Source organism: Myxocyprinus asiaticus, chromosome 10 (genome assembly GCF_019703515.2).
Source record: "Myxocyprinus asiaticus isolate MX2 ecotype Aquarium Trade chromosome 10, UBuf_Myxa_2, whole genome shotgun sequence".
Lineage (NCBI taxonomy): Eukaryota > Metazoa > Chordata > Actinopteri > Cypriniformes > Catostomidae > Myxocyprinus > Myxocyprinus asiaticus.
Genome location: NC_059353.1, coordinates 30,345,001 through 30,358,234, shown reverse-complemented (window position 1 = coordinate 30,358,234; position 13,234 = coordinate 30,345,001). Strand labels below are relative to the sequence as shown.

Sequence of the window (13,234 nt, the reverse complement as noted above, 5' to 3'; positions counted from 1 at the left end):
TGGAACAATAACGTGATAAAGGCAGCTGTCACACCCAAAAAAAATTTTAGTGTGTATAATGTAGCATATGAGAATGTATGTTGTTGTTGGGACTGGGGAGGATGTAAAAATGTGTAACTGTGTTTAAACTCTGGAAGAATTTCCACTGATGAATCATGAGTATTCTATATCATAGCAGTAAAAAATATCACTGCGATATTGCCTCCAGGATGTGACCTCACCATACCAAGTCACAGCTTGTGGGTTTTAGGTGAGTGAGTCAGAGAGTCAGCTGTCTCAAGTCTCTCTGTCTCTCTTGGCAGTCATCTCCATTGTGTCTGGCCGGCATTCATGCGGGTGTGGTCTCCAACACTCTGGGAGGGCAAATCAGTGTGGTCAGCAGCAAAGGCATCCCACACTACGAAAGCTCACTGGCTAACAATGTGACATCTGTGCCGTAAGTAACCCATTTGAATTCTTGCTTGCTTTCTTCATGGGAAAAGCTTTTTCATTTGATTACAGTGCTTTCAAGGCAAATTCCACACTTCTCCACAATTTTGTGCAACTATTTCAGCCCTAACAGCTTTACGTATATTCCATTCCAGCATTCTTTTTTTTTTTTTTTCTCTTTGGCTGATTATTTTTTTAATCTCTGTGATTGGATTGATTGATTGATTGATTGATTGATGGCTCTGCATCTTTCTCCCTCTTACAGTGGTAATCTCTCCCCCAGCCTTTTTACCTTCAAAACTAGTGGTGAGTGAATCAGTAGGATATCATCCCTAAACGTCTCTTCCCTTTGCAGTATGTGTTGATGCTGTACCTTACAGAATGCTTGATGAAAATAATTCTTAATTCTGCGTTCCCACTGGCATGGAAAACCTGGAAATATCAGGGAATTTTAAAAGTTGCGATTTCCAGGCTTAGAAAGGTAATGGAAAATAGTAAAATAAAAAATAAATAAAAATAAAGTAAAAGCCATGAAAAATATCTTTAGTTATTTATTTATTTATTTATTTATTTATTTTTGCACTGCACTAAAATACATAATTGCGTAGATATTGCTTATTGTGAGTGCTCGTGTAGAGTAAAACTTCACTGCAAGCCAGCAAGACATATCAGACTGCCCACTGAGGGTCTTATTGGAAACATTTATATGGTAAAAAGGATTATCATTTAAATCTATTAATTTAAAAGATTGGTACATGACATACAAATGGAAATTCATCCTAGCAATCGCTATAAAATTATAAAAAAAAAAAAAACCAAGTCTTATCCCGTAGTCATGAATGATTATAATGGTCATGGAAAATTAATGGAAATTCATCAAATATCGTGGGAACCCTGCCAATGATTATAAGATCTTGTAACATAATTATTAAAAAAAACAAACATATGATTTTTTTCTTTATTCCTATCACTTCTACAGAAATTTCTCAGACCTCGATACTCTAATAGTAAAAACCTCATTTTTCTTTCTTTTAAAGGTTGCTACGGCACTTTGGGTTTGGAGTCGGGAGTGGTCAGCAGCTCTCAGATCACAGCCTCTTCGATGTGGGAATGGGGCGGTCATGGAAAGGAACCCACCATCTGGGGGCCTGGAGGGGCCCGCCTCAAAACACAGGGACGTCCATGGGCAGCAGCCAACAGCGACACAAAAGAATGGATTCAAGTGGACCTGAAGAAGGAGAAAAGAATAACAGGTAGTGTGTGTGTAGAGAGAGAGAGAGAGATAAGATCAGTGTTTGTGTCTGTCTTGATTGATCAGTCAGTCTACTTTTTTCTCAGGTATTACTACCACGGGCTCCACCCTCACAGAATATCAGTTTTACGTTTCAGCCTTTGAGGTGCTATATAGCCATGATGGACAGCAATGGGAAGCCTATCAAGAATTGGGATCAGATAAAAACAAGGTATTGAGGATTGTTTTACCTTGTTTTGTTGTCCATTCTCCTTTTTTGTATGTGTACAAAATTGTCTCCAAAAGCAAGCGAAATCTGACAAAACCTCCCATTAGGGACATTCCAGGACATCCTCACTTGGAAAATGATTCATAAATAAAGTAAATAATGTTTTATTATTATTATTATAAAAATGCACAAAGTTTTCTCTTAGTGTTAGAATGTGAATCAGTGTCAAAAATCAGTGTCAATATTTGCCCCTTGGATTTGATTTTCAGAGGCAAATTATTTCGAGGGTATTGGAACTGCTGCAGGATGACATCGCTGTTTGAGAATTTCCCGGAAAAAAGGGTTTTACATTCCTGAGCCTGAAATTAAAGTGCACTCTCTGGTCATTAATAATGAATGTCCATCGATAGTCTGGGAGCTTAACGAGAAGAGCATTGATTAGGCGTGAATCAGATGGATCTTGGTCTGAGGCCAAATGTTCTTTGTTGTCAAGGTAATATGTCCTTGTGTCTCTGAAACAGATTTTCCAAGGCAACACCAACTATTTACAGGAAGTGCGGAACAACTTTATTCCTCCAATTGAAGCACGGTTTATCCGAATATGCCCCTTCCAGTGGCACCAGAGGATTGCCCTTAAAATGGAGCTACTGGGCTGCCAACCACATGCAGGTGAGACTAATCAGAAAATAATATGTAATAGGGTTAAGTTTTGACCAGTGAACTGTGCTTGACATGAATTTGATCTCTTTCTATTGGTCAGCGAGGCCAAGAATATTCCATCCAGCCCGTCCTCCCCCTCACAGAAAAAGCACAGTGCCTCCTCTACAGAAGAGGACAACACACTCGCCTAACATCCGAAACACTACCATGCCTCCTCACACTCATGATGGTGAGAACATTCTTCATTTAATAAATAAAAACATGAACTCTTTTCCAAACTCTAGTGAACCTATTATGGCAGCAACTAAAAACTAAAATGGAACCTCTTTAATTTAAGTTGCCATTAAATGAAATGCTTTACATGGGCAGCAACCTGACATGTCACACAAATAGCACTGCTAACATCTTTAGCATGTTGCTAAGCTAATGTTCTGATACTCTAATAAGCATAAATATTGTGTAATATAACTCGTTTTTAATCAGATGTATCTATTTTTTTTATTGATACTCTTCATTACTGATTAAAAATAAATATGTATATTCAATATTTCCCTTGACTCTGTATGCCTTCTTGGATACATTTTTACTGAGCTCATCACAATGCATTTTGGCATTGTCTTATCCTTTAACCCTTGTGTTGTGTTCGTTTGTGCTAACACCTTTTGTGTTCCTGGTCAGAAATTACCGGCCCATTCAAATTGTTAATAAATCTTTCATATTTCATATATTATCCCAAGATATTGCATTATATCTTTTTGTTAACTTCTTTTTTAGTAATTATGACAGGTTTTGTACTTCTTTTTTAAACATATTTAAAAATATTTAAGGGTTTTGGCACTGACTGCAGAATTATTTTTTTCAAAATAATAATAATTATGTAATAAATGTATAACCACTTGCTTGATCTAAACAAAATAGGTGTTATTTTAAAGTTTAGAATCTGGAATTTACAATGCATATGTCACATATAACTTCCCCTAGGGGCTAGTAGGGGTCGCTAGAGGACTTCCTAATTGTTTACAGGTGTTTCTAAATATGGTTATCTAAAGGATGGGGTGCTCCAGAACACTTAGTATTTCTTTATTTTGTAGTCAAATTCATTCATTTCCAATGGCTGGTCACTTTAGACCGGAAACACCACAGGTGTAACAAAGTCAAACTCAAATCAAATCAAATCACTTTATTGTCACACAGCCATATACACAAGTGCAATGGTGTGTGAAATTCTTGGGTGCAGTTCCGATCAACATAGCAGTCGTGACAGTGATGAGACATATACCAATTTACAATAACATCAAATTAACACAACACAATTTAAACATCTGTTATACACATAATTACACTCAACAATATACAAATAATAACATACACTGTACAGTATACAATACGCTGTTTTTTTTTTTTTTTTTTTTTTTTACTATATAGATACACATTATTCAATAAAAATAAAAAATTAAAATATATATAAAAAAAAATAGTATATATATATATATATATATATATATATATATATATATATATATATATATATATATAGAATGTACAGTATTGTACTGTATTGGCATTCAGGCTGTCGGTTGATAGTCAGTTGTTAAGAGAGAACATGAAATAAGTGAAAAGTGAAATAAAACCAATACAATTTTATAAAAATGATCTAAAAAAATTTGTTCAGATGCTCTGTGTGAACAAAGTCATGGAAATTTATTCCATCTGGATGAAATAAACAACAGTTTTCAGAAAACAAATAGTTAATCGGTCAGTTTTGACCGGAACACAGTATAAAGCTTAAGGAAATACACGATGCTGCCTATTGTTTGGACTTGCATTTGCATCAGAAGCTTGTAGGCAGCTCAATAGGGTTTGGAACAAAGCTCTAAAGTCTAATTCTAGATTGATTTTATTGATACATTATGTCAATGTTCCAGAGGTGGCGCTGGTGGCAGTGTTGGTGCCTGTACTGGTGGTAGTTCTGACAATGCCCATTTTAGTGATGGTGTGCTCATGGCTGTGGAAGAACAGGTCAGTACAGTAGAGGTCCCCCATCCTGAGTTATTGCATTAGTAATAAGTGTCCTGTCGATTTACAATTTACTGTTACTAGGGCATTATTTTAAACAAAAGATCTAGTGCTAAATTTTCATAATTCTCTTCAAATAGTTTAGATACCTCAATAATATTTGACATCCAGACAGTTAAATCGCTCTAACCTCTTAATAAAAAAATCTATGGATCATTTAAGTACAGTATTTCAGCTGAATGTTTCCAAACCTGTATGACTTATTTTATTTCTTGTAATACAAAAGGAGAATTTTTGTGGTTGTTTTTTTCCATGCAATTACAATGATTGGGGACTTAAGCTTTTAAACATCAAAAATGACATGAAAGCACCCTAAAAGTATCTTAAAAGTATGATACTTGGCTCATGATTCATACTTAAGATCCATATGAATCATGCATAAGTCTTTTGCAGCCACACAATAGCTTTGTGTGAGGAACAGGACAAATTTTAAGTTGTTTTCATGGGAGAAGTAATGATGTAATAATGAATCATTCTTTTGAGTAGGATCTTTTCAATGAATCGGTTTATCCAGTTGCCATTCCTACTTTTTTGTAATCGCATGGGAAAAAACGACCAGTATGGGTTTGGAACAACACGAGGGTAAATGATGAAAGAATTGAACGTTTTGGGTGAACTAAACCTTTAGGGAATTCATAGAGATCTGTTGTGTCATTTTAAATCCTTATTTGTGAGTGAAGCTTTAAACTTAACGTGAATAAGCCTTAAGGAGAACCAGTTTCAGATAATATTTTCACCATCTGTATTCAAACCAACAGAAAAAGCCCAGAGGCAAATTATGAGCTTCCACACTGGGAACGCACAGGTGCGCACATTCTGTTCTCAGTTTTACTTATATCTGTTTTCTCTTATGCATTTATGCATACATTAATTATTAAATATGTATGTGTTTCAGTGTGGTGGAAGAGTATGAAACAGTTGTTGCCCTCTAAGCTGGATGGAGACGAATGTGTTCGCTACAGTTCAACAGCAAGAGTGGATCACCAGAGACCGCGAGTGGAGCCTGCAGGTACACACACACACAATGTAAAGTAACCTTACAGTCCTCTTAGGACAGGGGCGCACATTACATCGACCGGTCAATCGCAAGACCATTGGTTGATCTCATTAACAGGTCAAAAGGGAAAGTGAGTAGAGAGAGAAACTACACAAATAACGAACTATAAAGATCACTTTTTTTTCTCATTTCGGCACCCCTGCATGCGAATGTCAGAAACATAGGGGGATTATTCATATTTATGAGGAAAGCCCAACCTGATTGGTTATGGTTAGGTTTAGGGGTAGAGTTAGGGTTGGGTTATAGTTTCTCTGACCAATCAGGTAGCACTTTCCTGATGAATATTACTGAATCGTCCAATCAGGTAAGGCTTTCCTAATGAAAATAAATGACTCTTTTCCTGCCATCCCACTATTTTATTTATTTTTTATTATTATTTCTGAATATTTATGTATCAACTGTACTTGAATACTTGAACTTAAAGCACTGTTTTCTTATTTTGTTTCTTTTTTCTTATTTTAATACTGACTGTTTCATTATCTTGAATAATTACATGATAACTTTAATATTTATCTTATTTACAAATTAGTATTTGTTTTGGCATTGAGAATCGTCAAATTTCACTGGTATCGGTACCGACTATGGAAATTTTGGTAACGTGACAGCACTGTCTACAATGTTGTTGTTGTTTTTTGTAGATCTTACAGTAATAGCAATATGAAAAAGTAGATCTCATGCCATAGAAGTGTAAGCACCCCTGTCTTAGGAATATTTGAGTCTCATTTGGGGATCATAAGAACAAAGTCCCTTTAAGGTGAGAATTAAGCTTGCACACAGCCTAGGAAAGCTGTCAATTAGTGCATTCCTGTGAAGAAAATAATTAATGTTATTCGGATTCTTCCCTGTGAAATCCTTCATGGTGTTTGAGACTGCTGCTCTGTTTCCTTAGTAATAGTGATAGATTGTCTGTTGCTCTGCGAATATGAATGACAGAACTCATTAAAATATCCTGTGAAGTGGCATGTACTAACATACAGCTACAGAGCGATATTGAGCAGTTTGAGTTGGCTACCAGTGTTGGGTGTAATGTGATTACAAAGTAATTAGTTACTGTAATGTCATTACTTTTTAGTCAAAAAATATTGTAACAGATGACATTTTAAATTAGTGTAATGAGATAACAGTGATTTAGCAGACGCTTTTATTCAAAGCGACTTAAAAATTAGGAACATAAGCAATTAGTCAACGATATCTGCAGCATCGCACTGCCAAGTTCAAAGAGAAGCTAGAGTAACATAAAAAATAGCACAGAAGATAGAGACAGACAAGGAGAGGGTTTTTATAGTGCTGTCAGAATTAATGCGTTAACGGATGCGATTAATGTAAAACGTTTAATTCGTACATTGTTCTTAATCGCTATTAACGCATTTACTGTTAATACGGTATAAACAATCGTGTGAAGAGCGAAAGCTTTGTAATGTGTCCGCCCGAAGTCATTACACTGATGCACACTTCACAAACAGACAGCGCAGAAAAACGGAGTATACCCTGGCCTAAACTCTAAACTTCTGTCCCCATTTTTGTAGCCCATTCTCTGAAGGATTTGAAGGGGCTTAATGCATATCTCTTGCCTTTAACATTATGTTTTCTGCTTGTGCCTTTCATATCTGTGTAGAATACGCCCAACCACTTGTCAGTGGCACCATGGCCTCTCTGGGACAGAGGTCAACCTTTAAGCCTGAAGAGGGTGTAGACCCTGAGTATGATGCACCTATTCCTCCAGAACATTACCATGCTTATGCTGAGCCCCTTCCCGCCACTGGGTCTGAATATGCCATTCCAATCATGATTGACAGGGCTAACCACATATCAGGAAGTACACTACCATTCAGGGGGCGAGGTGTACTTGCTCGGACAGACAGCAGCCAATCAGCAAGATCCGTCTATGACACACCCAAGAGCACATCTGGTCAAGCCACGCCAACAGAGGGACAGTTGTACCAGGTTCCTCAGAATACCCACAATACACCATGTCAGAATACAGACCAATCACAGAACAGTGGCTCCGTGTGAATCAAGCCTTGGCTGTTTTGAAATCCCTTAGCTGGACACAACCTTCCCCTAAAGAAAAGCAGATGAGAATGTGTGTGTGTGTGCCGCTCCTAGCCTTCTCAAATTGTCCTATCACTGAAAAAACACACAGGAATGTCAGGAAAGAGACAACAGCAGAGATTTTGTTACACTACTTTGCTTTGTGGATGTTTCTTCATGTTCCTGTGTCTAAATGTGTATGGGACATGCGTACGAGTGTATATATTTGTGACTGTGCTCTGCTATCAAACTGTGACTCCTTACATTTATGTGCATTTTCCTGAGAGCTGAGATGAATTAATCTCTGCAGCTCATTCCGAGGCACATTCTTCCCCTTACACAAATATATAGTTTCAATAAAAAAAATGACCATACACTGAATAACAAACTATCACATTACAAACTAATAGGCAAACACTCTTGTTACACTGTGGTCATTTTGCACTGGTGGATTATTGTATTGTGCTGTTATATAGTTATGTCTTCTTTTAGACATAGTAGCAAAGGCTTATGCTGGTTTCACTAATTGTGTTCCAAACCCTAGTGAACAGCCTTTCATTCAACTGCCTACATAGGCAACTGTCTTCTAAAGCCCACGTTTCATGTTAGCATGTTGCAAGCTTATATCATGATACTCTAATATACACACAAATATTAGGCAAAATATTCTGTTTTAATTCGACTGGACTGTTTTTAATCAATATTTTTATGTATTGATTGAAATAAAAGTATATTTAGTATCAACATTTTCTTGAGTCATCCACCATCTTGGATGAACTTCACTGAGCCGTATAAAAATACATTCTGGGATTGTTGTCTGTGTGAAAGATACTGCCATGCTGCCTTAAAATTTGGCCAAGAGAGGGTATCTTCGGCCAAAAGAAGGTATCTGCCATTTGGAAAAACCTTCCAAGTTTAACATTCAATGCTGCCTTAAAATGCTGTTTTGGTAGGCTGTTCAGTAGGTGGCTTTTTGTGGTTTGATTAAGTTCAAGAATTGAATAATAAAACAGAGTGCTTAGGATTGACACATTTATTCAGCAAAGAAACTAGCAATGCATGGGCAGGCCTTTCTTAAGAATAATGACAACAGTAATCAACAACTGCATTGTCTTTTCCCCTGGCAAAGTCCTCAGTGTACGACTGCACATACACATTCATGCCAAATGTCTTTATTAATGCTTATCAAAAGCCTGTGCCACACAAAGATCCATTTTTTAATTTATTATGTTTTCCTGCTGATGTTTGTTGTATTACTACTCCCAAACCACTACCCAGCATGCACTGTTTCAATGGTTACACTGTCCTAATGGATACCTTGCCAAATGTGACCCTTTTGTGGTCAAAGGTTAGAGTAAAATACAGGATGCCGACATTCTTGCCTATAATTGGATTCACTCTGTGCCAAGTTGTCTTCTTTATGTATCTTGTATGCTTTTTTGGATTGTAGACTTGAAGACCAAACAACCTGATGGATAATTCATTCCAAATATATTATCCATTTTATCTAATGATATCAGACCAAACGTTGCCTCATGTTATGGATTTTGGATGCCAGGATGTTGCATGTTCTCAGTCAGATTTGCTAATGTACACTGTTACATTAGTCATTTACCATGATATATCACAGGTAATGTGTCCCACAAGGCGTCTTTTGGTACTTGCATTAGTTGAATGAAATGTATTGTAATGTCCACAGTGGTGTGTCTCCTTTGTTTAAAAACATGCAATATGGATGTGTGTGCATTATGTGTTTCAGTGTAATAGTGTCTGTGAACTTGAAAGATGTATGTGCTTGTCTGCTTTAGTTTTTGAATTCTTATCTGATTTGTTATGTAATGCGTTTCTGTGCACTGTAGCCACAAGCGTGTATGAGTTTATGTGTGTCTGCTGTTCACTGTACATCTGTCTCTAAATGATGATTGGTACTGTAGAATGATTGTATAGAAAAACAATTTTAGAATGTTAAATTGAAGTTTTATTAAAAAATAAAATTTAACTACAAATCATAATTTTTAGACAATTAATACACTGGTTCTGTAATTTATGCAGCAGTAATATTTCTTATTTTTACTTTTCACATTAATGTACAAAATATAAACAGTTCCACCTAATGCAAGGAGCACTTTTAAATACCAAAATCATAATACAAAATAGGCTATAGTTGAACTTCACAATATCCTTGGGTAGCTGACAAATAACATCGACCTTTTAAATCACTAAATTAACTTTTTTACAGTTAATTTAAATGGCCCTGCTGTGTGTGTGTGGAAATGAAATGAAAATGTAAAAGTACAAATATTAAATGTAGTCTATGAATGAATATGAGGTCATAAAACTGGTATTTAAATATTTAAACGAGCTGTTTAAAATAGGTTTAGATGAAGTATAGCATTTTACATGTCATGTCAACTACCCCTTTTTATTTGCCCTAAATTCAGTTCCCAATAAACAAATTTAGACTGACAAATTTCTTACAATTATCTAATGTAGCTGAAACCGATTTCCCTCCTGTAAAAAATAAGCGTCTGACTGAATGACAAATGTGTTTTAGATACTGTCATGCTGAACAAAAGTCACTTTTTAAACTATTCAGAGTGTTGAAATCGCAAAACAATGTCCAACATCACCCAAGCGTGTAAACTTATACATTCTCATACAACGTTTAAATGCAAAATTACAAAGTATTTTATGCTGTTAAAAAAAGTAGACACTGTGCTCAATATGGAAACACGGCGTTGTTCAGTCGTGTGTTTTCACAGATCAGTATTTGCCACATTGTCATTGATGCCCCCTGCTGGCTATGTTTGGAATGGAATACTGATGTTTAAATTACTGCATACTATGCAGTATGTACTGTATACTGCATACTTGTTTAAAAAATAATAATATATTCGCAATGACAGACATTTTAAATGGTAGAAGGCTATGCAACAGTGTTATGACTTTAGCGAGTGGTGTCCAGTTATCATATCGGAATTAAATAGGGTTATTTTGCATTGTCTTACCTTTTGGCAGTTAGATCAAATAACGAGCCAAGAGGATGTTAAAAATCACTGTTGATATCTCTTCCGATTCATGACACACTGTAAATGGTCAAGTTAAGTGCACTGTATTCTGTTACATACTGCACAATTGAACAAATGTAGTAGGTCATATTGATATTTCTTGCTTAAAGACAATTTGCATACTACACACAGTGTGCATACTGCATAGGTACAAACTTGTTTGGTAGTATGCTATTCCGACCATAGCCAATGCCAGACGTATTTGAGTCTCAGACGACCCTGCTTTGATCACAGTACGTGAGACTCGAAAATGTAATTATGTAATTACTTATTTAATGGAAATATGGGCCAGTTTTACATTTCATCAAAATAATTGTGCAGTATGTGAGGCTATTAGCATTATTATAGAAGCGTATCAAATGGGATTGTCAACAACTTTTGCACAATTAATTATCAGAACTTAATGGTTCAAGGCTGATATGTAAACATTCAAATAAAATTGAAATGCTTTGTAATGTGTCAAATTCTTATGAGCCTGAATCCTATTAAAACACTTTTATTTAAATCTCAGATGGAGTTTAATATTCGTTTCATCCTTTTCTGTACAGCTCATAGGTCATTTTCACATCCACACTCCATTTTGTTTATTCTTCCATGTTCTTGCCTTTTTTGCCCACTTTGACGTACACTGTTGTGAGTCCAATAGCCGCAACCAAGATCAGTCCGCTTGTCACAAGGTATGCTATGGGCAGGAAGTGATTCTGCCCACCAAACCAGGTTACTGTGGAGATCACTACCTCTTTCTGACCTCTGAAGGGCTCGACTGGAAAATCTGTTGTTATTGGTAAAGGCAAACTCTTCTACATATAAAAACTGCAAATGAAACCGATAAAGAGTGTTTGACAAAAATTAACTTTTAAATTTATTTTCCTCTGTACACGTCTGCCATGATTGTTTATATTCCTCTGGCTGAACAGCTAGTTCTAGTAGCCATGCCCCAAACTCAGCTAGAAAGGGATGGGTGGAGCTGAGTGGGCCTCTCAAAATATAAACATTAATGTTTGATAGTGCCTGGGAGGCTGTGTTTATACTTTTGGGGAAGGTAAACCAACGAATGGATTACTTGTACTTGTCAATGAACAATAAACTGGTATAGTAGAACGTATAAAGTGACAAAAAGTTACACACTTCACCTTTAAAGGAATATTCAAGGTTTGATACAAGTTAAGCTCAATCGACAGCAACTGTGGCATAATATTGATCACCAAAATAATTTTGACTAGTCACGCAAATCTGGGTTACATTGAGGCACTTACAATCAAAGTTAAAGGGGCCAACCTGTAAATGTTTAAAATACTCACTGTTTTAAAAGTATAGCCACAAGATGTAAACAATATGTGTGTTAACATGGTTTTAGTGTGATCAAATCGCTTACTAACCTTTTCTGTGTAAATATATATCCAGTTTAACAACTTTGTTGCCATGACAATATAATGCTGTAAACCCTAAAATGACTGTAAAAATGATTATTTAAACAACTTTACAGCTCAAATAATATGTTTTAACAGAAGAATAAATGTAAGTGGTTTTATACATTTATAAGCTTCAAATGTCTGCCTTAAAAGCCTCCAAATATTGGCCCCATTCACCTTCATTGTGCCTCACTGTAACCCAGTTTTTTGCTTTTTTAAAGAAAAGTCAAAGTTTTTTGTTTGTTTGTGGTAATCAACATGTTGATGCACAAATGCTGTCAGTTAAGCTTAACTTGTATTGAACCCGGAATATTCCTTGGAATATCTTTATCTTGTTTCCCAGTGAAAATGTAAAAAAAAAAAGAAAACAAGAAACAAGATTGTATCAGATATTAAGACTTGCTTTCAGAGAATGTACATTGAATAAGTGTATTTTGTCTTATTCCATTTTTCTTTTACTCATGTTAAAGCCAATATGAAACAGCATTTGCTACGGATTTACTTTTTTAATGTGACAGATTTTCAAGTAAAAAAGCATAGGACAGGGCCTTATTTTATCCATCATGAATGGACTGGATCATGAAAAATTAGAGTTCCATTCCACAATAGAGCCATACTTGAATACAAGTTGTGGAGGACAACTCCCCTCCCAAGCAAAAAATGCCAGAACCTAGTTTTGAAGAGGCTTTTTGACTGGGATGGGAAGGCTGAAGGTCAATTTCACCCTAGAGAACATCTCACCAGATCCCAATGGTAACACTTCTTTTTCAAATCTATAATTTCTCTATTTTTGCTGTAATCTGTATTACATTAATGTTAACCTGCATGAGCAAAGGATACTGTAACTGATAGAGATGGTGTAGTTGCCATAAGGCAGACCATCAGCGAAAGGCTCTTGAGCACGATTGAGAACCCCATAAAGCTTTTTGAAATTAGGGAAGGCTGCCTCTCTCATCCAAACAATCAGGTCATCATTGATGAAGCCATTGTTGTTGTGGTCTTTGGTGTCCAGCTCATAAACCGGATGCTGCCAGAAAAAAG

General features: G+C 36.0%; 2 protein-coding genes across 4 annotated transcripts in view; one reads left to right on the top strand and one right to left on the bottom strand.

Moving 5' to 3' along the window:
* The window catches only part of LOC127447656 (discoidin, CUB and LCCL domain-containing protein 2-like), a 32,023-nt gene extending 20,902 nt beyond the window's left edge, over positions 1 to 11,121 (top strand). Inside the window, exons 6-15 of the mRNA XM_051709626.1 lie at positions 303 to 436; positions 695 to 735; positions 1,467 to 1,682; positions 1,768 to 1,892; positions 2,411 to 2,558; positions 2,650 to 2,778; positions 4,475 to 4,568; positions 5,384 to 5,430; positions 5,521 to 5,634; positions 7,298 to 11,121. Coding sequence (XP_051565586.1) covers positions 303 to 436; positions 695 to 735; positions 1,467 to 1,682; positions 1,768 to 1,892; positions 2,411 to 2,558; positions 2,650 to 2,778; positions 4,475 to 4,568; positions 5,384 to 5,430; positions 5,521 to 5,634; positions 7,298 to 7,695 — 1,446 coding nt within the window. The 3' untranslated portion in view covers positions 7,696 to 11,121. The remainder of the gene's footprint in view (positions 1 to 302; positions 437 to 694; positions 736 to 1,466; positions 1,683 to 1,767; positions 1,893 to 2,410; positions 2,559 to 2,649; positions 2,779 to 4,474; positions 4,569 to 5,383; positions 5,431 to 5,520; positions 5,635 to 7,297) is intronic.
* A 154-nt stretch (positions 11,122 to 11,275) lies between these two features.
* Positions 11,276 to 13,234, bottom strand: part of LOC127447660 (cell cycle control protein 50C-like) — a 7,039-nt gene continuing 5,080 nt past the window's right edge. For all 3 annotated transcript variants that reach the window (XM_051709637.1, XM_051709636.1, XM_051709635.1), the window contains exons 6-7: positions 13,034 to 13,234; positions 11,276 to 11,553 (exon numbers count right to left, since the gene is read on the bottom strand). The exon at positions 13,034 to 13,234 is cut by the window's right edge and continues 12 nt beyond it. In XM_051709637.1, the coding sequence (XP_051565597.1) occupies positions 11,366 to 11,553; positions 13,034 to 13,234 (389 nt within the window). In that variant the 3' untranslated portion in view covers positions 11,276 to 11,365. The remainder of the gene's footprint in view (positions 11,554 to 13,033) is intronic.